Here is a 24,317-nt window from a genome sequence, read left to right on the forward strand (position 1 = left end):
TGGAGAGTGCATGTGCACTGCACATGACGGATAAGGAAGCATTCTGAGAATGGATGAATGTTAATTTAGGATCCAAGTTTTATGATACATTAGGCTTTGGGATCCTAAGAAAGGGTTGCAGCTAGAAGATGGTGAGCTTGCAACTCATTAAGAAGCAATTATTAAAGCGGCGGATGGTTGAAATCTTAGACATCAGATTGAGATGGAATGGCTGGAATTTGGAATTTGTAAGCTCATATAATCATGCTGATGGCATGGACATGCAATTGACAACTAAGTTATGGCTAAGGCTATTGCATTAGCCTCATTCAAGAATTCTATTGCACTAGCAATCACTTCGGCGGTGCAGATCGAGCACATTGGGATGCAAGACATTGATCGAATGGCCATGATTAAATGTCAAGATGGTACATGGGTCGAGGTTTCGATACTGCTAAAGAATTGTTTAAGTGGAAGATGCCTAAATTGTAATACAGCCTTTGACAGTAGATCTGTAGGAAACACGCGTAGTTGGATTCAGGCACACATGCTCTAGAATAAGTTACAGACAGGGAGCAGCAGGATGCAAATTAAGTAAGATTAGATAAGTATATTTGAAGATTAACAGGGTATAGACTGCCTACATCGGCAGCCAGCGGGCAGCAACAATGGCCAAAAGGAGATGATAGGTGATGGCGGTGTGAATAAGGGCGAGGCGGTTTTCATTTCAAAAAAAAAAAAAAAAAAAAAAAAACTGAAAGTTACTTTCCTTTTATTCTTTTTTTCAGAAAATTTAGAAAGTGTTTTCAAAAAAAAAAAATATAAAGTAAAATAAATAATAAAATGAGTTCAGTCTCATGTTTTCAGAAAAGAAAACCAGAAATTAAAAACTGGCAGCAATGCCAAACATATGGCTTAGAGTAACTCACCAATACTTGTCATAGAAATACTTGAAAAGTCGCATTAACTAAAATAACATTGCATCTTCTTACCGCATGACTGTTGTATTTGATTTTCTAGAGGGACTTCATGTTATTATTTACTCATTCAAAATTACTTTAGAAATGCAATTTTTTGTCCATGAGGACTGAAGTGCCGTAAGACTGTTGCATTAGATTCTTATCCTCAATGAATAAAAGCAGGCGGCCGAAGGTTGGAGGCCGCACTCTTCCATTTCAATTTCAGAATTCACTACTTTGATGACCTGAACTTCCAGGGGTAAAACATCCAGCCGATTCAATCATTCAATGATCACACAGGTTAACGTTGAGATGCATGCATCTGAATGAAAATGATATGCAGTGGCAACATCTAACAAGTAGAATGGAATTTGTATTCTGGATGCAAATGCAATTTGTACACACACAATTTGGAAGCAATCAGTCAGCAATTGTGGCCTGGCTTTCAGATTTATTTAGCAAGAAAACAACAGCCAACAATGTGCCAGATATGTCAATTTGCTGTGCTCTCAACTCCAGGGCAGCACCAATCCGCAGATAGTATGCAGGTTGCATCGAGTCCCACATGAACTAAGGTTATTGAAACAATTCAATGACATGCGTCCCTACAAATTGATCGATCAGGGCACTAGAGCCACAAGGCATGTTACGTGGATTTGGATCCATAAAAGAAGATATAGTTTACAATCATAATTGGTTATGCGCACCCATGACATAATGGGGAAAGAACTCCAGGCGTAATTTAAAAGTAGCTTGGGTTCAGCCTGAAAAAATTAAACCTGACAGGGCACAAGCCCGAGACTTCTGAACTGATTCAAACTGAAACCCAGATCCAATCCATGCTTTCTCCAAGAAAAGATGAGGTCCCCATCCTGGAGAACACAACAGCAGACAGCCTGGCCTATGGCCAAAAGACTCCAAGCAGTACTGGATGTCAGGATCAAAGTTGTTCACTTCAGTGCGTGACAATGCAAGTCGAACAATGTGCTAGCCATGAGCCTCGCTTGGTCTGACCAAGGTCAGGGCACTGGGTGCAATACAAACCCTTCTTGACCTGGCTGACTTTGGTCTCGCAGCCTCATGCCAAAAACCTGGTCATTCTCATAATTCCATACTGAGGAAGGCTTGGTGGGATCAGGCTCAACAAAGATTACAGAGCTAATGACCGGACTGTCTGCAATCAATTCACCCTTGATTCTGCAAGATGTTTCAGTTTAATAGCAGCAACAATCCTGCTGAAGCATCATGAGCCAACAATAAGTATTTACACCATTAAAGGTATAGGTGCATTATCTTTGAAGAACTTATGACACCAACATAAAGGATGTCCTTAACAGTTAAAACCATAACCAGAAATTTCTCAAAAAAAAAAAGAGGCATAAAAAAGATGACACTTAAATACTGAAATTACATTCAAATATAAAGCAATAGCTCATTCAAGCTCTTCAGATCTCCAAAATAAGGCATCTGTCTTGACTAGATCATTCAATGTTTCATGTCTACCTTTGCTGATCTGACATCATGTTATAGTCCAGTTACTCATAAATTTCTCAAGTACCCAAAATTGTCTACAATAATCGAGACATTCAAGATTCAGAACTTTAAAATGCAAACTCTTGCATATTTTTCGAGTATAATTGAGCATTTAAGTTGATCTTTTAGCAAGCTCTTTGGAACAATGTAAAAGGCAGTTAAGTGTTAATGTGGCTGGCAGAATACAAGCACAGAATGTGACCAGTAATGTCGACAAGATGAGGGTATGAATACACATCTAAATTAAAGCAAAATTAATTACATCTTATGGTTTGAATTTCATTTTGCAAGTATGAATGTTGAATTTGACAGTGATTGCAAAGCCATACCTACATATTGAATTGACAGCATGGAGGTATTTATGAGGGCTTCTAAATAAATACTTGGTGACTCCATAGACAGGTGTTTGAATGCCACTTTATGACCAAAGACTAGAGAAGGAAGACACCCTACCAAGCCATTTCATTAAACAAATGAAAAGACAGAAATACGAAGAACCATACCCCCCTCCTCCACCAAAAAAAAAAAAGAAGATAAGAAAAAGAAACAGAAAAAATTGGTCAGCCAAAAGAATTTTTCCCTTAACTCACTGATTTCTGCATCTGTTCTACCAGAAGAAACTCTGGTCTAGTCAGAAATTCATGAATGGATCTACTTTCAGACTTTTTTTGTCTGAGAAATAATTATTATATCAGCAACGGATCAAACATAAGTTTACCATAAATCACCTGGGTTGATGAAGTTACTCTCAAACAAATTGTACATAACCCAAAAGAAAGAAAGAAAAGAAAAATAAATTGTACCACCTACAACAATAAGAGTGGCAGCCCTGATTAGGTTGTAGAAGTTAGCCATAATAATTTTGGACAGAAATGAGACATCATGGCATATTAGGCACAACCACCTAGGAAAAGTCAAGAGATTTGCAGGCAAGTTGTTGGCATACCATATTTGTTGTTCTTTAGAATTTTGAGTTGTTGAGCTAAAAGACTTCTGTAAACTCTGAGAGTTCTGGAAGATGCCCAGATCAACACAACTATCAGCCACCACAATGTAACTTTTACTTTTCATATAGGGAAGCAAAATAGGTGTGGTTTAACTGCAACTCTTTTCTGAACTTACATGTACAACTTATGTTGATGTATATTTCCACTAAAATGACCGTACTAATTAGTAGCCACAGTTCGTCAATAGACTACTAATATGCATTCCTCAAGTTACAAAGAAACCAAATGACTTGTGAGCTTTACATAGCGTAATTTAACAAGCGGAAGCATGAATATGTCAAGCTAAAAAAGGATGAGATGTATCAGGTTATATTGTGTCAAAAGATTTGTTTAAGGCATTCATAAATTATTTCATTTCATATTTAACTTACGATTAATTTTCTGCAAACAATTAGATTGTGATACTTAAGGTGCATGTAGCATATTTTCAATACTGATTAGGATGATTTCGTACTGTGTCTGAGATTCCTATTGCTCAAATATTTTTGTGTCTGAGCAGTATGTCACAATTTCTGCAATCAGAATTGTTAGCACTACTGCGTTTGTGGTGTGGTGAGGGGGGGGGTGAGCACAACTCTACAATGAAATAGCGATTAGTGAATATTTATCTCGACTAATTTAAGTGATCTGAGCAAACTATCAGCTCAGTTTATCCGATAATTCATGATTGATCCTGAGACAATACTGAATTCAAGTTGATAAAGGCATGCTAAATATCCAATCAAATAAGGAAAACAAAAAACTTCAGATTCTTCACCTTTAAGATAGAGACCTAAGTTGGCCATCTTTTGGCGAACCAAGAGTCGAAGATTCACCTACCAAGATTCAACTTTGAAAGAACATTCCTACACAGATAAGGCAGCCACTATGCTGATGCTCTAATGTCTGAGCTAAGTCTTGGTTGTGTTGTTTGTGGGGGGGGGGTGGGGCTATTTTAAATTCACTCTCTACATTCTCAAAAGAATGAGGTTGTTGTCCTTGTATTTCAATGAACAGACATAGTCATTAAGCGCTCCAATACCAATCAGGAGGATTAACTCGGAAATGCATATCCTTCTATCATATATCCCCAATGCTTTATGACACAGCATAACTCTCGTTTGGCCATGGCTTTCTGAAAATGAAGTGCCCTTCTAAAATGAAGTGCCCTGCTTACATCAACCAGAAATATTGGCACTTGGCCCTAATTTTTGGAATATTCTGTAAATTAAAGAATAATAGAAAAGAAACTTATAACAATCTGCGTGGTGCCACATGCATACTTAATTTTCTCAATGCTAATGAACATCAGTATAAAGTGCCCAAATTTTTTGTGGTAGAAGGTCACAAAACTCATAACTATCTCTTTATTATGTAGTATATTGAATGATGGGTTTCCTGGTAAAGTGATATTGACCAGTCAATCAATGAATAATCATCAGAATATTTTAAAATATTTTTTTGTTTTCTTATTTCATGTCTTGGATTTTGTGTCTTGGATTTTGTGGAAGTCTATTTATGTTGAGATATTGACAGGCTAAAGTCTCAGGAGAGCTAATTCCAAGGTTCACCTCCACCAAGCTCTGAGGTACTGAGACAGCAATGGACCTACAAGCCCCAATTCCTAACCCGTCTCTGTCTCTTGGCTCCCCTCCCCACCATTCTCCTTTCCTCCTCTCAGTAGTTCATTGATAAACTAAGGGCTGGTGCATGTTATATTATTCAAGACTGTTACAGGGGGGGTCCTTAAGGCAGTAGCCAGACAAGTTTTGCAAGCGTCAGTGCCAGTGGCTGAACTGGGAGCAGCTTGGAAAGGATTACGACACAGCCTATGAGCAGCTTGGTTGCAGGAATATTTGACTGAAGGGTGACTCTGCTACCATTGTCAGTGGGGTGTGCAGATTGCATAGGTCAGATGCCAACAATCCCTTGTTGCAGGACATGTAGTTTATTATCAACACCCTGGAACGGTTCTGAGCTAGCATATCTATAGAGATAACCAACCAGCACATTGCTTAGCTGGAATGGACCAAGGGGAAGACATGGACATATCCTCCCATGCCTGTCTAGCTCTTCCACTGGAAGAACTTGTTGGAGCTGATTTGATTGAATTCTCTTATTCAGATATTCTGAGTTGAGGTATAGCATCTCTTTTCATCAATAAAATAAAATAAAATCTAAAATCATTGACTTATGGTCCCATTTCATCCCTCTCTTTCTTTAGGATTAATATCACATGAGTGATGTTAAGACCACATCACCCAATCCAATCTTTAAGTTCATAAAGGCTCTTTTTAGTATTTTAACAACAGCAGACAACTCCTTGATAGTATGAAAAATTAAATCCATTGAGTTTTAGAGCTGTCACTGGCGCAACTCGGGAATAGCTTCTTGAGCTCAAATTCTTTCTTTTTACCAATTTTGCATACTTTCAGCCAATGTAGAAATCTACAAATCAACAAGAAGGGATATATTCAAGACCTTTTCTGAATCTAACTTCTTGTAACAGGCAAAAACTTGAATAACATCCTTGTTCTATGCAATCCATACACTATCTACCTATAGTATGTTTATGGCTCAAAGTGAAACAGACATTTAGTGATCATAACATCTATCCTTGCAGCATTTGCCATATAAGGTTATTATCATTTCTGATCCTGTTTACTCTAAGAATCAATATCTTTGACTCTAATGAATCCCTTTAAAATTGTATTTTACAAGTTATGCTCATTTTTAACTGATTCATAGTCTCTGTTTTGTAATTTGCCTTATTTTCCCTACCACCAGATTTCTCTAAAAAAAAGAAAGAAAGAAAGAAAGAAAGAAAAGGAGAAACTTCATACAAAGTTCTTATGTTTTGATTCTCTTTCTACCTTTTTGTTAGATAATGCACCAAACAGAAGAACTATTCCTAAAGGAAACATCCAAAGTTCATACAAAACCTCAATAGAAGTGGTCGATCACCTTAAGGTAGTAGCCATCATGCCTCACCCCCCCACCCCCCCCAAAAAAAAAAGAAAGAAAAAAGAAGCTCATATATCAAAAGCACTGGAGATAATTACATAACATTGATTTTCTACATCCTCCAGCTACTTTACAAGATCACATTTTATATGGGTACAATGAGACCATATACATTCATGACAACCTTCAATCTCAATAATACCACTAAATTTAATCAAGGTTGATGTTCTCTTCATTCCATTAGATTACAACGTAACTACATTTCTTCATTTTTTTTTCTTTTTTTATTGCCAATAGCTGGTTCGCACCTCGCTCTCCAGATTGAATGGCACTGTTTCAAACCTAAGTGGCAGTAAATAACCACCTTAATTCTAATAAAAAAAGACTAATTTTTTACAAATTTTTCAACAGATAATATATACTTGATTGTCTACATCTCGTCAAAATTTTATTACTGAAACCATCTAGTCATCCTGATGGAATCATACATCATTGTTCCTAGATTTCCAGCTATCATTCACCATGCTCCTCCTATCCATAGATTGAGGTTTATGAATATTCAAAGAGATAAATCATTATTATAGTTTCTTCCTCCCTAGCCCTTGTCCCTTGCTCCTAGAAAATTTTACTCCAAAGATTATATTTTTATGTCCCTGCCGAAAACAAGTTCTAACCACATTCCCCTTATCTCTCTTCAGTCAATTTGAATATCCTCTCGCCTTCTCCTTCCCTCCTCAGCTTTCACACCCAAATGACAACATGCCACAATTTCACCCAGATGTTACCAAGAGAGCAAAACAACTCATCTTCATCTCCAACCATATCTTAATCAGTATTCAAGCTAGATACAATCTTCCATCAAGCATAAATAAGAAGTTATCAAATAATGAAACATTAAGAACCTGTTTGGCATCACTTTCGATTTCTAGTTTTCAGTTTTCTACAGAACACATAAACCAAAGAAGGAATGGTGTTTGGTAACCCGATTTCTATTTCTAGTTTTTTGAAAGCTCTTTCTCTGTTTCTACAAATTGTGTAAGCTAAAAAATATGGTTTCCATAATGTTTGAAAGCCAAACCGCCCATTACCGCCAGCATTGCCTCTATCGCCGCCGCCACCACTACCCCATCACCCTTTGCTTGCTGTTGGCTGCTGCCGGCAATCACACCACCACATCTCCACCATCATCACCGTAGCCACTACCAAATGCAACTAATGTAACTATCAAACAAGTTTCAGGTTTTTGATTTTCAAAAAAATAAAAATTCCTTTTAATTAAAAAAACCCTAAAAACTAAAAACAAGAAGTAATGCCAAATTAAAGTCTATGATAATGCCTTTACTATTGTCTCAATTAATTGTGCTGCTTTCAAACATTTGATGGTGTGTAATTAGGGTTTCAAGTGGACTGGACTGACCCGCTTCCAGTCCAGAACAGACCTAAAAGTAATCCAGTTAAATCCAAACTAAAGTCATTTGGATTATTCTTCGGTCAAAAACTATGATATATTGGGAAACAGATTGGATATGCATCACTAAGTAACCCAAGTTGAAACTGGACCAACCTGGGAGCACCTCCTTAAACTATTGTAGTTAAACATCAATTTTTCTTGTTGATTATGATTTACATATGATTGTCATTCACTCTTATGTAGAATAAGTTGTCAATAATGCCTATAAAATGGAAACATAAGGGGCTTGGACTCATTATTTTTACTTGATTCGGATATGGATTCGATTTGGGGGGTCTCAATCGGTGATCCAACCCAACCTACTTACAACCCTACAAGTGATGTGATTCAAAATACCAAAAACTTGGAAGAAAGCTTTTTCAGGAAATCCAATTGGAGATCTTTTAGCAAGACCATCATCCTAAATCTAATTTTGAATGGATACATACTCAGCAGTTGGATTCTAACATGAGGATGATAGGTCCTAGCAGTGGCAAAGAGGAAAAGAACGATGGGAATGAAAAGTTTGATTAGAAGCCTCTCTTCAGGTGAGAAAAAACCCATGCACGAATACTCTCCTTTGGGTGAGAGTAAACCCAATACACCAACTACTATTCTCACACCCTTTTTCCTCCCTCATTCTCTCATTTATGGCCCCCTGGATAACTGACTGGCGAAGGAAAAGGCTGTCACGTCGGCGTTTGCTTCCCACGTCCTCATGTTGTACATGTACAACATGGCTTGGCTTTCGTTCCCACTACGACTGTATTCCGCTTCCTCTTAATAACTAACGTTCGCAAAGGTCGGCTGTCACTTCAGAAAACTGCCTTCCACTTCCTATGTCGAAGCTTCCCCATGCATGGCTATCGCTCCCCCGTCTTCGCAACGAAACCATCAACGGACGAGCGATTCTTCCTCCCACTTTCATCTTCCTCATGGTTTACTCCTCCACGTACTCCTCTCCCATGCAGCGCTGTATCTTCGTAAGGGACATGAGTGAAGGCCCTCAGATAACGGGGGTTCGGTCTTCGAATCCGTTTGGGTCGGGGTCGCCCCATGCACCCATCATCCCTCCCGCCTTCAACCTGAACCTTGTCCTCAAGGTTCGCTCGGGAGTAATGCACCTTCAAGAGATCGTATTCTTCCCAGGTGGCATCCTCTTCAGGCAACCATCGCCACTGTACAAAGACCTCTTCGATGATCTTTCCTCCCTTCTTAACCCATCAGTAGTCTTTAATTGTTGTTGGCTCCAACACGGGATGTCCATCTTCTTGAACTGGTGGGGGTCCATTACAGGATATCCGCCCTTCTCCCAACTTTTGTTTAAGAAGGGAGGCATGAAACACCGGATGAACCTTCACATCCTCAGGCAAATCTAGCCGGTGAGCTATTGGCCCGATGCGCTCAAGGATGCGGTATGGCCCGAAATATTTCTGGACGAGTTTCTGATGGGCTCGCCGGAAGATCGGGTGTTGCCGATAAGGTGAAAGTTTCAAAAACACCCATTCCCCCCTCAGTGAAGGAAACTTCCCTGGTCTTTTTGTCGGCCTGCTGCTTCATCCTGACTTGTGCCCATTCCAAGTTGCATTTTAGCTCTCTCATCAGCTGGTCGCGTTCTGCCAAAGTTCGGTCGACCTCATCCACTGCTGAAAGTCCCTCCATGTACCTGATAATCATGGGTGGTGCTCTCTTGTATAGTGCTTGGAAGGGTGTCATTCCGGTAGTGGAGTGAAAGATGGTGTTGTACCAGTACTCCGCCCAAGCTAGATTTTGTTCCCATGTCTTCGGATACTGGCTGCACAAACACTTGAGATATTGCTCGACGCATCTGTTGACGACCTCGGTCTGGCCATCGGATTGAGGATGGTATATTGAGTTCATGCGAAGCGAGGATCCTTGAAGCTTGAAGAATTCATGCCAAAAATTGCTTACGAATACTGGATCCCGATCACTCACGATTGTTCTTGGCATCCCATGCAAACAAGCTACTTGATTGACAAAGAGCTCAGCCACCCCCCGTGCAGTGTAAGGATGGGAGAGGGACAGGAAGTGTGCGTATATGGTGAGCCGATCAACGATGACCAGAATGACATTTTTTTTCCATAGACCACGGTAATCCTTCGACAAAATCCAACGAGATGTCCTCCCAGACCTGGGTTGGCACCAGCAAGGGTTGGAGTAGCCCGGCAGAAACTTGGGCTTCGTATTTATGCTGTTGGCAAGCTGCACACTCGGCCACGAACTTCTGGATGTCCGGCTTCATTGATTCCCAGTAGAAAGCTTGTGCGATTCATTTATAGGTATGTAGGGCTCCGAAGTGCCCCCCAACCTTTGTGTTGTGAAATTCCGCCATGAACTTAGCTCCCAACGGTGATATGGGGGAAATCACAACCCGTCCCTTATAATACAGAATCCCTCCCTTTGTTTGGAAATTCTTCATTTGGTTGGGTGCTGCCTCTAGCTGTTGAGTCTTTTGTTGCAGGTAAGGATCTTCGTGGTTTGCAGTTAGTATCTCCTCCCAGATGTCAAAGAGTGGCCGACTGAGAGCATGAAGTGCACCCTCTTCAGGAAGGCATGATAGGGCATCGGCAGCCGAATTTTCCTTCCCCGACTTACAAATAATTTCATATTCATAGCCCAATAGCTTCGCCACCCACTTTTGCTGCTCCAGGATGCTCACGCGCTGCTTCAGAAAGTACCGTAGGCTCCTCTGGTCAGTGTGGATTTGAAACCTCCTCCCCAGTAGGTATGGTCGTCACATCCGAACGACATCCATAATTGCCACATTTCGTTGGTGTAGGTAGACCATCCTTTCTTGGTGATGCTCAGTGCTTTGCTCATGTAAGCAACAGGCCTCCCATCTTGAGTTAACACGGCTCCAATTCCCTTCTCAGATGCATCGGTTTCAATCACGAATGTCTCGGAGAAGTTGGGAACGGCGAGCACTGGGGTAGTCGTCATCGCTTGCTTGAGGTGGTGGAACGCCTGCTCGGCTTGGGGATTCCATTGAAACTGTCCCTTTCTCAGTAATATGGTTAGGGAGCAGCAATAATGTCATAGTTCTTAACGAATTTTCGATAGCATCCTATCAGTCCAAGGAAGCCTCTCAGTTCCGTCACGGTTGTGGGTCGTGGCCAATCCTATATTGCTTGTACCTTGGTGGCATCCACCTGCACTCCCCTGGCCGAAACAATATGCCGAAGATAATCAACCTGCTGCTGTCCAAACAAGCACTTGGAGGGTTGCAGGTAGAAACAGTGGTCGGCAAGGATGCTTAAGGTAGTGTCGAGGTGAGTCAGGTGAAGCTCTCAGGTGGCGCTATATACCAGAATATCGTCGAAAAATACCAGGATGAACTTACGCAAATGCTCCCAAAAATGGAGTTCATTGCTGCCTGAAATGTTGTAAGAGCGTTGCACAGTCCGAAGGGCATCACCAAGTACTCGAAGTGGCCGTGGTGCGTGCGGAAAGCCGTCTTGTGGACATCCTCGGGTTGTATTCAGATCTGGTGGTACCCTGCCCGAAGGTCCAGCTTGGTGAAGAAATAAGCTCTGTGCAGCTCGTCCAGCATGTCATCGACGGAGGGGATAGGAAACCTATCCTTGATGGTGATAGCATTGAGAGCCCTATAGTCTATGCAGAATCGCCAGGTATCGTCCTTTTTTACTAACAGGACGGGAAAGAGAAGGGGCTTTGGCTCTCCCTAATAATCCCGACGTCCAACATCTCAGCTACTTGACGTTCGATCTCATTTTTCTGGAAGTAGGCATATCTGTATGGCCGGACGTTAACAGCCGAAGCTCCCTCCTGTAGGGGTATGCAATGGACAAAGGCTCGTTCCAGCGGTAGCCCTCGGGGTTCGTTGAAGAGGGAAGGGTACTTCCTCAGCAGGCTCTAGAGATCCATAGGTAGCTCTTTCCTTTCGGCCTCCAGTTGGTGTTCCCCGGAGTTTCTAACCACGATGGCAAATAACTGTGCCCTCCCCTTGATTTCTCGCTGCATGCCTTGGGGATCCAAAGCTCTTGTAGGCCTTGTAGGCTGCCCGATGAGCCCACACTCCCGACTGTTCCATCAAAACTTCATGGTCATCTGCTTCCAGTCGCAGAGTACAGGGCCGAGCATCTCGAGCCACTGTACACCTAGGACAGCGTCCAACCCAACGAGTGGCAATGTATAGAAATTCACCAAGAACTTCTTCCCTTGCAGCTCCAGCTCCACCGACCGGAACATCTTCCGGCATTGGAGGATCTCTCCATTCGCAACCCGGACTCCGAATCTGACTGTTGCGTCAATGAGGAGTTGGAGTTGCTTAGCGATGCGATTGCTAATGAAGTTGTGGGATGATCCGCTGTCGATAAGGACGGTCAACGGATGACCATGGATGCGTGCCACCACCCACATCGTCCTCGGCCCATTCCATCCAGTTAGGGCGTGCAAGGAGATTACCGGTGGTGCTCCTCCTTCATCCTGGTCATCACTTGGTGGTCAACTTCTCCACCACTTGCTCCTTCCTCATACTCCGTTTGATCGGCCTCTATGAGGTGAACCTGGGGAGTCTTGCAACGATGCTCGAGAGTGAACTTTTCATTGCACTTGAAGCAGAGTCCTCGCTTTCGCCGTTGCTGCATCTCCCCCTAGGTGATGCGTCGGACTGGTGTTGGAGCAGGAAGGCAGGGTGTGTTGGTCGGCACGGTTAGGGCCCTGGGGCCACCGATGACACAAAGCCCGACGTGACGTTGAGCATTTCGCTTCTGTTCCAACCTCTCCTCTCTCATGCGAGCAACGGTGATGGCTTCTCGCAACGAATGGGGTTGTCTCATGTGCACCTCCTTGGCTATCTCTTCCTTGAGTCCTCCGACGAAGGTACCGATCGGCGCGTCCTACGGCCAACCACGGACTCGGTTAGCTAGTTTTTCAAACTCCTGTTGATACTCCCTCACCGACCCCTTTGCTGAATATGTGACAACTTTTCGTTGAAGTTCACATATTTGTTGGGCCCGAACCTAGCCAACAGCTCCTCGAACAACTGCCATGTGATCACCAGCCCCTCGTCCCGGTATGCCCGGCGTAACCATTGGCACCAGTGGTTTGCCTCCTCGTCCAGGTAAAATGAGGCCGTGGAAACCCTACGGTTGGCCGGAGTACCTTGGCTGGCAAAGTATTGCTCCGCTCAGTCAAGCCAGACGATCGGATCATCCCCAGTGAACCTCGAAAAATCCATTCTTAGAGGGCGTGGGTACCCGACGGTATCCTCCAACCGCCCATGGCCTCCTTCCCGTCGCGATAGGGGAAGAAGAGTCGACGGCTCCAGCGATGGTTGCTGCGGGACGAAGAGTTGAAGGCTACGGATGGCCTCCAAAACTTCGGTGAAGCGTCCCCCCAATCTCATCTCCACGCCGCGCAGCTCCTCCTGAACAGCCCCCATCTCGACTTCTAGGCGCTCGATCCTCTCCTTGTTCAACATCTTCCGGCTCTGATACCAAATAATAGATCCCAGCAGTGGCAAAGAGGAAAAAATCGATGGGAATGAAAGGTTTGATTAGAAGCCTCTCTTCGGGTGAGAGAAAACCCATGCACGAATACTCTCTTTCAGGTGAGAGTGAACCCAATACACCAACTACTATTCTCACACCCTTTTTCCTCCCTCGTTCTCTCATTTATGGCCCCCTTGATAACTGACTGGCGAAGAAAAAGGCTATCACGTCGGCGTTTGCTTTCCACATCCTCATGTTGTGCATGTACAACATGGCTTTCGTTCCCACTACGACTGTATTCCGCTTCCTCTTGATAACTGACGTTCGGAAAGGTCAGCTGTCACTTCAGAAAACTGCCTCCCGCTTCCTACATCGAAGCTCCCCCATGCATGGCTATCGCTCGCCCGTCTTCGCAACAGAACCATCAACAGGCGAGCGATTCTTCCTCCCACTTCCATCTTTCTCGCGGTTTACTCCTCCATGTACTCCCCTCCCATGCGGCGCTATATCTTCGTGTGGGACATGAGTGAAGGCCCCCAGATAACGAGGGTTCGGTCTTCGAATCCGTTTGGGTTGTGGTCGCCCCGTGCACCCATTAGAGCAGAATCTAACCCAAAAAGATCAAAAATCAATAAATCATAAAAAATGTTATAGCTTCAAATTATAAAGAAGGATTTTTTTTATTTTCTTCATGGTTACCATTCTATGCTTCTTCTTATGATTTGGATGTTCAATGTCTTTTAAGTTTTATTATTAAATAAATACACTTCTGTGTTAGGGGCATGTGTCAAATTGTCTTTCTTCCCCCTCTTTTTCTGTTTAACATGAAATTCCAGGTAACACTGCTCCAACCACATGTAATTAGTGCCACCTATGAAAGTAAAGTTCTTACATTTCCAATTTCATCCATATGGTTACAGAAACAAGTATCTAAAAGGTTGGGAAGGAAACATTGCACAAAGGTAGCAGTGGAGAGATTACCAAGGCAAAATCCTCCTGCCTGAAGGAAAGATGCATTCCAGAATATCATCATAAACAACACGCTGAGTCATAAGCATACAGCAATTTGTGATCTTTTTACTTGCTTACTTCTTGCAGCCAAAAGGGCTAGGATTCTGAACCAACTCCACAATTCCAATATCAAAGGGAGATAAAAAGGATGTCCAATATAACTAATGCCTCTAACATCAACCATAAGACAGGATAACATAATATGGGGGCATATTATTTGATTACCATGAAGACCTATTGCCATCCTCCTAAATCACCTCAGAAGCAATCAAGTGTCTTATCAATCAGATAGTGGCACCAAAACCTAACTGGCCACAGGCTGTCAACTTCTGATTTCAAGTAGCAATTTAGAAACCCTCAGATCTCCACAGCAATTGCAGCGGAGTGCACATCAGTCCCCTTTGCTGATCACCAAGCAAGGGGCATAATAGAGCATGACAAGTGCACTTGGTGATATACTCCATGTCCATTTATCCACCTCGTTTGAGGTATTGAAGTACGCCAAAACATGATTCTTAGCAATATACAAGAATTTCAGTAAACAAGAATTAGGGTCATTCAGGTCTGGAAAAGACTGAGTCCCTTAGTCGTACCCATTTGCCAAACTGCAAGGAACATTATGTTCTGGTGTCCCTCTGAAGCTGCACTGTAGTCTAAGAAATCGGAATCAGCATTTGTCTCATTAAAAATAATACTCAGTTGAAAGCTATAGCGCTGGTTGCACAATTTGCTAAAACAACCTTTTGCAAACCTTCCAGATCTAATGGATCACCTTCCACAGAGCCAATGAAGCATGGTCTCAGCTACAGACAGTAAAATCTCATGCGAACTCTGTGACTGATGCTGATTTCCCAGACAGAACCAGTATATCTAATATATCATCTTCTTGCAAACCATGGCCTCTATCTGAGTGTTCATCCAGTCAACATTCTCAAAAGAATGTGGTACATGTCTGATTGTATCACAAGGAAGGCAGAGTATCAATGCAGAATCCACTACCTAATGTTCAACTACTGGCAACCAAAAAACTGAGGTCAATATATATGAAAGAAATTAACCACCCAACATTCCTCCATGAAATAGATAGCAGCACTTCTTGAGTCCCATTTCACTGCAAGAATAACTAAAATCCATCAGTTTAAGATGACATAACACCTGCCTTATTAAGATGGTGTTTGTTACTCAAAGATTATGTAATATTTTAATGCTTTGAAACATGAAACGAAATTGTTAAGGGATGAAAACAAATGTCTAAAACTTTAAAGATATATATATAATAGAGAATCACTGTATCAGAGGCAGGAAATTCTTGATCGGTAGCAAGAGGGAATGCTAGGTTTTTATATTGGAGACACAATGCTTCAAGTTAAAAAGGAAAAAATAAGCCAGTAACATTGTTTTCTAGGAAGCTGATTCCCTTGGAGTGTTTTAACCAACAGACCAATCTTTAGCAACTAGGAACAATAGCATACATCTGATTTCACCGAGTTTAATTTACAATGAAGTGGAAACAGTAGGTTTCATAGTCCCAATATTCTCAGTAGCTCACTATGAATCCAAAGAACAGTATTGACAATTATAGAAGAAAAGGATATACAGAATCTGGAATACTAACCCAAACAAGATTATTTATAATAAATGTGTACATCCATCATGCTTATACATTCAACTCGACCCCATTTTCTGAATGCGTAGGTACTACCAATTGAAGATATAAATGGAAAAAAAAAAGAAGACGACTTACAGTCTCCATTTGAAAATACTGATGTTTTTTTATGTTTTTAACAAATATATCAAATTTCATTATATTGAACTCTTCAAATAAGTTTGTGTCTATGTAAGTTTATGTTTATCATGTACTGTCTCGAGTCAGGTAGCATTAAATTACATTAGGCTATAGGTTCCCTTTTTCAAGTTCTATCTAATTCGACGTGCCCTCAGAACTACTAGGATCATGATCATATAGCTCTTCGTATAGGGACTAGTTTTGGATTCTCCCTATATATGATGCACCTGCTTGCATGCTCATATGCATGTGTGTGTACAAATAGATTCCACTGAAATCTCTTAAATAAAACGCTCCATATGTCTTAAAATATAAAAATGTCTATGTACAGCTGCCCAAAAATAAAAATAATTTAAATGTAAGTGATTAGTACCACTTGAAAAGATAGCAGAATTTTTTGTGCCTTTTGTCACCAATATTTGTAATGTCTTCCTACCATGGACTTTCTGGATAGAAAGGAAAGAAAGAACTAAGAAAGAGATTTCCAATATTACAAAGAGGAAAAGAATCCAAGTGATAGCATTTTAAATAAAAGAAATGAATGAGATCACTGAAGATATAGTAACTTGCCTGTTTTGAATTATGGTGCAATAAACCAGGGCTGTCTAACTTCATCCCAGAGAATGCTTCATCAATAATCTCGTGAAGTTCTTATACCACCAATATACTATCATATGTGACATGGTAAAGAACATCCAGAAGAATGTATTCTCTTATTCCCTTGGCTTTCTCGGTTTTCACTTGTTCATCCAAGGAAAAATATGCATGCTATGTACCATATGGATAAGTACGGCACAAGAAAACCAGAAACAAAGATCACCCCTCAATTTCGCTCACTGCCTCATTAATTACTTCTCGAATATCCCTGGCAATCATAGCATATGTTTGAGAGCTAGGAGAGCAGTGTCTTTCCTCCATGATAGATAACATCTCAGAGCATATGTTGATATAGCCCTTTTTAAGTAGACCATCAATAAGAATTTTCCATGCAACTTCATCACAATTATAACCCCTCTCAAGAGAGTCACCAAACAGCATTTTAGCCTTCTCAAAGTCTCCTTCATCACAAAGCCCTGAAAGAAGAAGCTGGTAGGATTCCAAGTGAGGTAGATAACCACATTCTACCATGGATCCTATGAATGTTGATGCCTCGGAGTACTTTTTCACTTTGCAGCAGCAATTAATTAAAGAGGTGTAGATGTCTTCATTGGGCGGTATCCCTCTTTCCTTCATTTGAGAAAGTAGCATATATGCTTCTTCCAACCGGCACTCTTTGCAGAACCCCGAAATGAGAACATTGTATATGACCACATTAGGAGTGCAACCGTGCTTCATCATCTCCTGCAAAAGCTCCAATATAGTATCTATCTCTAATATTCTCCATAGGTCAGATGCATTGGCAAAGACACTGTTAGCCTGCTTCCTCTTGATGAGATGCTTGAGTAAAACTGAATAAGTCCAGTAATTGGGCACACATGCAGCATCCATCATGTCCTTGAGAACAGAAAATGCTCGATCCATATATCCCATATTCCCACACCCATCAATCAATGTGTTATAAGTCATCAAATCTGGATGAACACCTTCTTTTTTCATTTCTAGCATCACACTTTCTGCCTCTTCTACTCTTCCTTCGCTGCAGTAGGCACGGATGAATACTGTGTAGGTGATAGCATTTGGCTTACACCCTGAAGAAACCATTTGCTGAAGCATCCTTTTAGCACATTCACATTCCCCTTTCTTGAGCATTTCATCAATAAGAATCGTATAGGTGACAGTCGTGGGCTCTATTCCCTTTTCAAACATATCATCTAGTAATGACAAGGCTTCTTGCAATTTTTTTTCTTTGCACAACCCGTCTATCAAAACACTATAGGTGTATGAATCTGGCAAGCAGTCCTTAGAAACCATTTCCTCTAGCAGTGAATGAGCAAAATCGAGCTTTCCAGCTTTACATAAACCATCTATTAAAGCAGTATACATCACCTTGTTTGCCCTTACCTCCTCCTTAGCAACAGACTTAAAGAGTGAGTAAGCTTCTTCAATTCTCCCACTTTTGCAAAGGGCATCTATTATGATAGAGTATGTCTGTTGATCAGGCACCAAACCATTCACTTCCATAGAATCAAGTAGTCTAAAAGCACTATCTATATGACCCTCCTTGCATTGCCCATGAATCAAAGCAGTATATGTAATAAGGCCTGGAGATAACCCACTCTCAAGCATCTTACTCAACAAAGCCATTGCCTTGTGCACCTTCCTCTCCTGACAAAACCCATATATCAACTCATTATATGTCCAAGCATTTGGCCGACAGCCATTTGACTCCATCAATTCCACAATCTCCAATGCATCATCAACCTTTCCTCTCTTACAATACCCATCCATCAAAGCAGTGTAGGTGACAACATTAGGCTCCAAGCCTTTCTCAAACATCTCGTCTAGCATGCTTTTCGCATCATGTAGCCTATTATCCTTACAAAGGCTATCAATCATCTTTGTATAAGTCCAAGCATCTGGTTTGCACCCATTCAACTCCATCAGTTTCATAACCCTACAAGCATCAACAAATTTTCCCTGCTTGCAATACCCATCAATCAATGCAGTGTAAGTAAATACATTGGGAGACGAGTCTTTCTCAATAGCCTCATTCAACATGGTTTCAGCATCCTCGAGGCGATTCTCCTTAGAAAGCTTATGAATCATCACTGAATATGTCCAAGCATCTGGCTTACAGCCCTTCGATTCCATCAGTTTCATAATCCTCAAAGAAGCCTCTAGGTTTCCGTCTTTACAGTACCCATCGACTAAAGCATTGTAGGTCACGGTGCTAGGGACCAAACCCCTGCCAGAAATCTCACTCAGCAATGATTCAGCATCCTCAACCTTGCCCTCCTTGCAGAGGCCGTCGATCATCACTGTGTAAGTGTGCACATTCGGGCAGCAGCCATCATCACCCATCTTTGAGAACAGCACAAAAGCTTTGTCAATCCAGCGGGCCTCACAGAGCCCGTGGACAAGAATGGTGTATGAGAATTCATTCCTCTGGCAGCCCATCTGCGGCATCATCACGAAGACCCAACAAGCCCTATCCAAATCCTTATTTTTACAGTAGCATAAGATCAAAGAATTGTAAGTAAAGGTATCGGGTTTCAATCCTGCTTCCAATAAGTACCTTAAATACTGCTTTGCCTCAGCAATATTCCCTTCCTTGCAGTGTGCCTTGATAATCGTATTGCATGTAATGATATCCGGCAAGATCCAATCTTTAACAATCTGTTGGTATAAATCCTTCATCTCATCAGTAATTGAGAATCTCTCGAGGGACCTTAACAGCATGTGATAGCATCGGAGCGACGGCCTGAAGCCGGCGCAGCCACCTGCTCGACGAAAGGCTCTAATGGAATTTATGGTGGAGCGCATATCTTTGGCAGAATTGCACGACTTAACCATAGAGACGATGATCTTCTCGGCATTGACGGGGGATTTGGAGCGAAGGAGGTTACCAAGGAGGGCAGCATAGGAGTCTACGTTGTTGCGGTAGCCAGGCCGCTGGCCAACCCAGTGGAAGAAGGCGAGGGCGGTCTCTGGGTCGAGAGGGCGGGTCCGCAGGAGCTCAGCGACGTGCAGTGGGGTGAGGGAGGGGGCCAATCGTTTCAGGGTGCGGCTCCGGCGCCAGTGCCGGCGGGAGAGGATGGAGGAGAGCTGAGCGAGGAGATGGGAGTCCAGTATTGGGCTTTCTGGGCTTGGGGTTTCCGGGGCGGCGGCGACGGACGAGGAGGAAGGAAAAGAGAAGGGTCGCCGGGGGAGGTAGACGGGGAATGCAGAAGAGGAAGAGGGGTGGAGGAGAGGGACGGTAGACTCACCGGGGGTGATGGCAGCGGTCCATCTACTTCTCATGGCAGTGGGTATTAGGGTTTAAGGGTTTCGGGTCGCCGCCGCTCGCGGTGCTGCGGCCTTAAAGGACCGCCGAAGAGGAGCGGCCTCGGAAAAAGAAAGCTTTTTGTTGAGCCTGAATGTCCTCAAGTTTGGTTAAACCGGAAGCAAAATAGAAATAGCTATTTGGTTCGCAGCTAAAATTGAAATTAATATCAGAATGGGATTTAAGTATGTAAGAAAATTTGAGATTGAATTTTGAAAGAAAAAAAAAAAAAAAAAAAGCATTCCCATTTTTCCTTAAAATCAGAACAAAAATAGAACTCCTTCAAGAATCATAATAGAAATAAAACTTTCTCCAACCATACGGGTCATCCAATCCCATTTCTATTCCAAATTTTAACCCGCTCTGACCAAATATTAATTTAAAAAAAGGTAAGGAGAAAATAAATAGCTCTAAATTGCAGCTATGGTAAGGAACATAATGTTCACTATAGTAGCTCTAGGGCACCTTGATTTATGCAATAGTGGCCATATGTTGCAATTGAACTAATGATGATGGTTTATGTACATTATGCTGTTTATACAAGATTAAGTAACAATGATAATGATTGAATTTTAATCATGCTATTAATTAAATTAGGCTTTTAGATCCAAATAGTAGCAGATTGGAAAAGAAAAAGGATTTATTTGGCCAACAAAATAATGTTTGATCAAAAATGTTGGTATTTGATAATGGTCCAATATTTTTTGTTAATTAGCGATTAATAATTTTATTACAATACAATAACAACATATCGTTGATAATAGTTTTATTTTTCAAGTAAATAGTAATTTATCATAATATTATAATAATTAACTTTCTAGTATTATTATTGTTGCTGGAAATTGGACCCGGGGGCGGTCGTCCGTCGAGGAGAGGGAGCAGCGATGGGTGCAGGAGAGCGGCGGTCCGTCGGCGGGCGGCGTCCTCCGTCGGGGTGCCTGCAGAAAAGCCGGTGGCCGGGTCTTCCGGCGCCGGCCCTCCGATGCTTAAGTCAGAGGGGGGCAATCAGTGTATAAAGGAGAGAGAAAGCAGTATATTTTGAGTTTTCTGTGTCCAACCCCCCATCTGAGAAGCGAGGGTTCCCTCTTATAGGGAGTCGGTGTACCTGTGATGTGATGAGGCGAGGCCGTCGTACGGCTCGGCATGTTGCTTGGACTGGCAAACGATCGGGCGAATCATTGCATTAATGTCGAAAATGAGGCCGTCGTACGACCCGAGCCGGCACGCGATCGGGTGAATTATTGCATTGGTGTCGGAGGTGAGGCCGAGATCGGAGACTTATCACGGTTGATTGGACTCCACCGAGCTGATTTGCCGTGGAGAGCCACGGGTCCGTAGACAATAGGAGCCATGCGCATTAATTGTTGAGTAAGCCGGAGGTGCGCATTAATTGTTGAGTAAGCCGGAGGTGCGCATTAATTGTTGAGTAAGCCGGAGGTGCGCATTAATTGTTGAGTGAACCGGGGGTTTGCAGAGGTCATGCGTAATAAATGCTGGGGCAGTGGCAGGATATGGCCCTTGGCCGGACCTCGGAGGGGTACGGCCGTAGTAGGTGGTCGACGAGGACAGACCTTTGAGGTCGGGAATTCTCCAGGTCGGAGGTTCTGAAGTCGGACGCCGACCTCAGTCGTCCGAGGTCGGCGGCCATGCGGCCTTCCAGTGATGGAGTTACTATATTTATCGGGGAAAATTGTATTCCCCCAACACTACCCCCCGACTTCCGAGTCCGAGCAGCTTGCAAGCTCGGACGCGGGAAGTAGAAATTGTCATTGTGGTTATTGAGGTCGGAGGGGATCGCATCCGCACCCTTACGCGTCTTGGAGCTTTTATAACGAAGTCTGCGCCCTTTGGCACTTCGAGGTCGCTTTTAGATGGCGAACTTATAATGGGGCCTGCGTCCTTACGCATCCCGAAGCAGCTACGACGGGGATAGCGCCCTTTGGATCTCCGAGATCGCTTCGTACGGCGAACTTATGATGAGGGTCCCTGGGCCCAATGAGGCGGCGCCTCGATCTCGTGGTCGAGGCTCTCCTCTTAAGTAGGTACGTCGTTTCGTGCCTCAAAATGAATACGTGGCACGATCCGAGGTCGGATGTTCCTGATCTCGTATTGGTAGGATAACGATCTGGGTAGGCGAAGGTTAGATCGACGCTCCACGTGTCCCTGAGGTCAATTAAATGGGGGGAGCGGGGGTGGTGTCGGCTCGTCTTTCAAGGTGGTCCGGTTTTGCAGACCCATGATGAGGCCGAGAGATCCGATGGGACGGCGCTTCGATTTTGTACCGAATTTATTGACCTGGAGTGAATACGGTGCTTCGGCTTCCGAGGCCGACACGTGGCGCAATCCAGGCGGGGGGTGGGAACCGGACCCGCCGATCTGAGCCGTCGGGGGGGGTTTTATATAAACCCCACGAATCTGCCCTAAGAGTTTTATTTGGTTGTCTTTCGTTTTCGCCATTTTCTCCTTCGCTCCCCCTCTCAACCAAGTCTTGCCGACGGTGCCCGGAGCGATTTTCGGCGACTTTTCCGTAGGTTCCCACCCTGTACTAGCTAGGGTTCCACTTCCTTCTCCTCTTTACTCCCTTTACCTCTAGTTTATTTCATTTTTCTGTAAAATGGCTTCTGGTCCAGAGGATGTAGGGTCGAGTTTATCGGGGGAGGAGCTGGAGTTAATCCGCTCCCGGTTCTTCTTCCAGCCCGAGTTTCATCTCGAAACTACGGGGCCGGAGGACAGGGTGACGCGGCCGCCCCCAGGTCGGATCGCGATTCATCGCGAGACGCTCTGGGCCGGTCTTCGGTTCCCTGTTCACGAGTTCGTGAACAACTTGCTGGTAGAGTATCAGCTCGTTCCAGCACAGCTTGCTCCGAACTCGTGGAGGACCATAATCGGGTTCTTGTCCTTGTGTCTTGAGCACGGGATCCCGATCTCGGTAAGTATTTTCCGTTGGTGTTTTTTATTAAAGAAAAATCCGGCGGACGCAGGGTGGCTGTACTTCGCCTTTCGGGGTGGTATGTCGCTCTTTCAGGGCGCCCCTTCCTCTATTCATGAGTGGAAGGGAAAATTTTTCTTTCTTGCATCCGAGGTGCCGTGGGGGTTTAACCCGAGGTGGGGGTACCCCCGGTTGAAGACTCTCAATAGGCTCTCCGAGCCCTCGGGGAGGGAGCTGAGGGTCTTGGACTCTCTACGGGCCCTCGGGAAGGGATTCAACCTAACCGAGCTCCTACTGGAGGGCGCCTTGGCGAGCGTGGGCTTGAGTTCGGCGCGCCCCGAGGGTAAGAGTAATCGCATTGCTTTGTTTCTATCTGTTTTCTCTTCTTACTGACATTGGTTTGACACTTGGGAGAATTTTTCGTTTCAGACATCCCCCACATGCCGACCAGCAGCACGTCCCTCTTCTCCCAACTGAAGAGGCGGGAGGCCGAGGTCGGGGGGGCTATTCCCCAGCCTCGGAAAAAGTCGAGATCGGCCGGTGTTTCTTCATCGGCCGGGACAAGAGGCCCAGAGGCGGGGGCCTCCGCAGCCGACCAGGGGCGGACGTCGGCCGCCGGTGATGCGGGCTCGGCGGCCCCGCCTTGTCCTGCCCCCGTCGCCCAGCGGGGGCCGACCATGATCCACCTGCAACGATCGGGGCCTGAGCCGAGGAGAGGCTCCGAGGTCCCCAGTTCGGGAGAGCCGAGCTCTTCAAGGGGGCCAAGGGAGGAATCGGCCGAGCCAGGGTCCCCTCTCCTCGAGGGGAGCTCGGCTATACACGACGCCGATGTCGCACGAGCCGTGTTTCGGCGTGCGATGCTTCCAGCGGATCGGGCCGAGTTCGCGAACTTGCCGCTGGAAGAGATCGTCGACAGTACCTACCGCAATACCGCTCGGGTAAGCTACTTCCCTAATTTTCCTTAGGCTATTGGCGAACACGTTGTACGTTTTTCAACTCATAATTGCTTTCCCCTTTTTCTCTTGCAGCATATTCACGAAGTTGACACCCTGGTGTTCATTGCCCAAGGGTGTCAAGCAGAAACTCGGCGGGTCAGCCGGCAATTGGAGCCGGCTAAGAAAAGAATTGCCGAGTTGGAGGCGGCGCTGGCCGAGTCCAAGACGCGGAGGGAGGCCACTGAGGCCGGGCGACTAGCCATGGTCGAGGTGCTTGAGGAGGAAAGGGCCGCCCATTCGCTGGCCAAGTCGGCCTTGCGCGCCTCGGAGACGCGACTGGGGGAGGCCCAGTCCGAGATCGCGGGCCTCAAGTACGAGGCCGGGGTCTC

The 24,317-nt window shown here is 44.0% G+C and overlaps 1 protein-coding gene across 5 annotated transcripts; it reads right to left on the reverse strand.

Moving 5' to 3' along the window:
• Nucleotides 1-1,567: 1,567 nt before the first annotated feature.
• On the reverse strand, nucleotides 1,568-20,161 carry LOC103716464 (uncharacterized). 5 transcript variants are annotated; one of them, XM_017845042.5, is made up of 4 exons: nucleotides 16,713-20,161; nucleotides 16,516-16,588; nucleotides 14,327-15,467; nucleotides 1,568-2,170 (listed from the first exon to the last, which is right to left on the reverse strand). In XM_017845042.5, exon 1 carries the CDS (start codon nucleotides 20,040-20,042, stop codon nucleotides 16,959-16,961), a length of 3,084 nt encoding a protein of 1,027 aa, XP_017700531.4. In that variant the 5' UTR covers nucleotides 20,043-20,161; the 3' UTR covers nucleotides 1,568-2,170; nucleotides 14,327-15,467; nucleotides 16,516-16,588; nucleotides 16,713-16,958. The 5 variants fall into 5 exon arrangements, with proteins under 5 accessions (XP_017700531.4, XP_038986298.3, XP_038986297.3 ...); XM_039130370.3 differs by having other exon boundaries at nucleotides 1,568-2,173; XM_039130369.3 differs by lacking the exon at nucleotides 16,516-16,588.
• Nucleotides 20,162-24,317: the final 4,156 nt, after the last annotated feature.

This window comes from Phoenix dactylifera, chromosome 2 (genome assembly GCF_051530095.1).
Source record: "Phoenix dactylifera cultivar Ajwa chromosome 2, Ajwa_hap1_PhDact_Kaust_v1.1, whole genome shotgun sequence".
Taxonomy (NCBI): domain Eukaryota; kingdom Viridiplantae; phylum Streptophyta; class Magnoliopsida; order Arecales; family Arecaceae; genus Phoenix; species Phoenix dactylifera.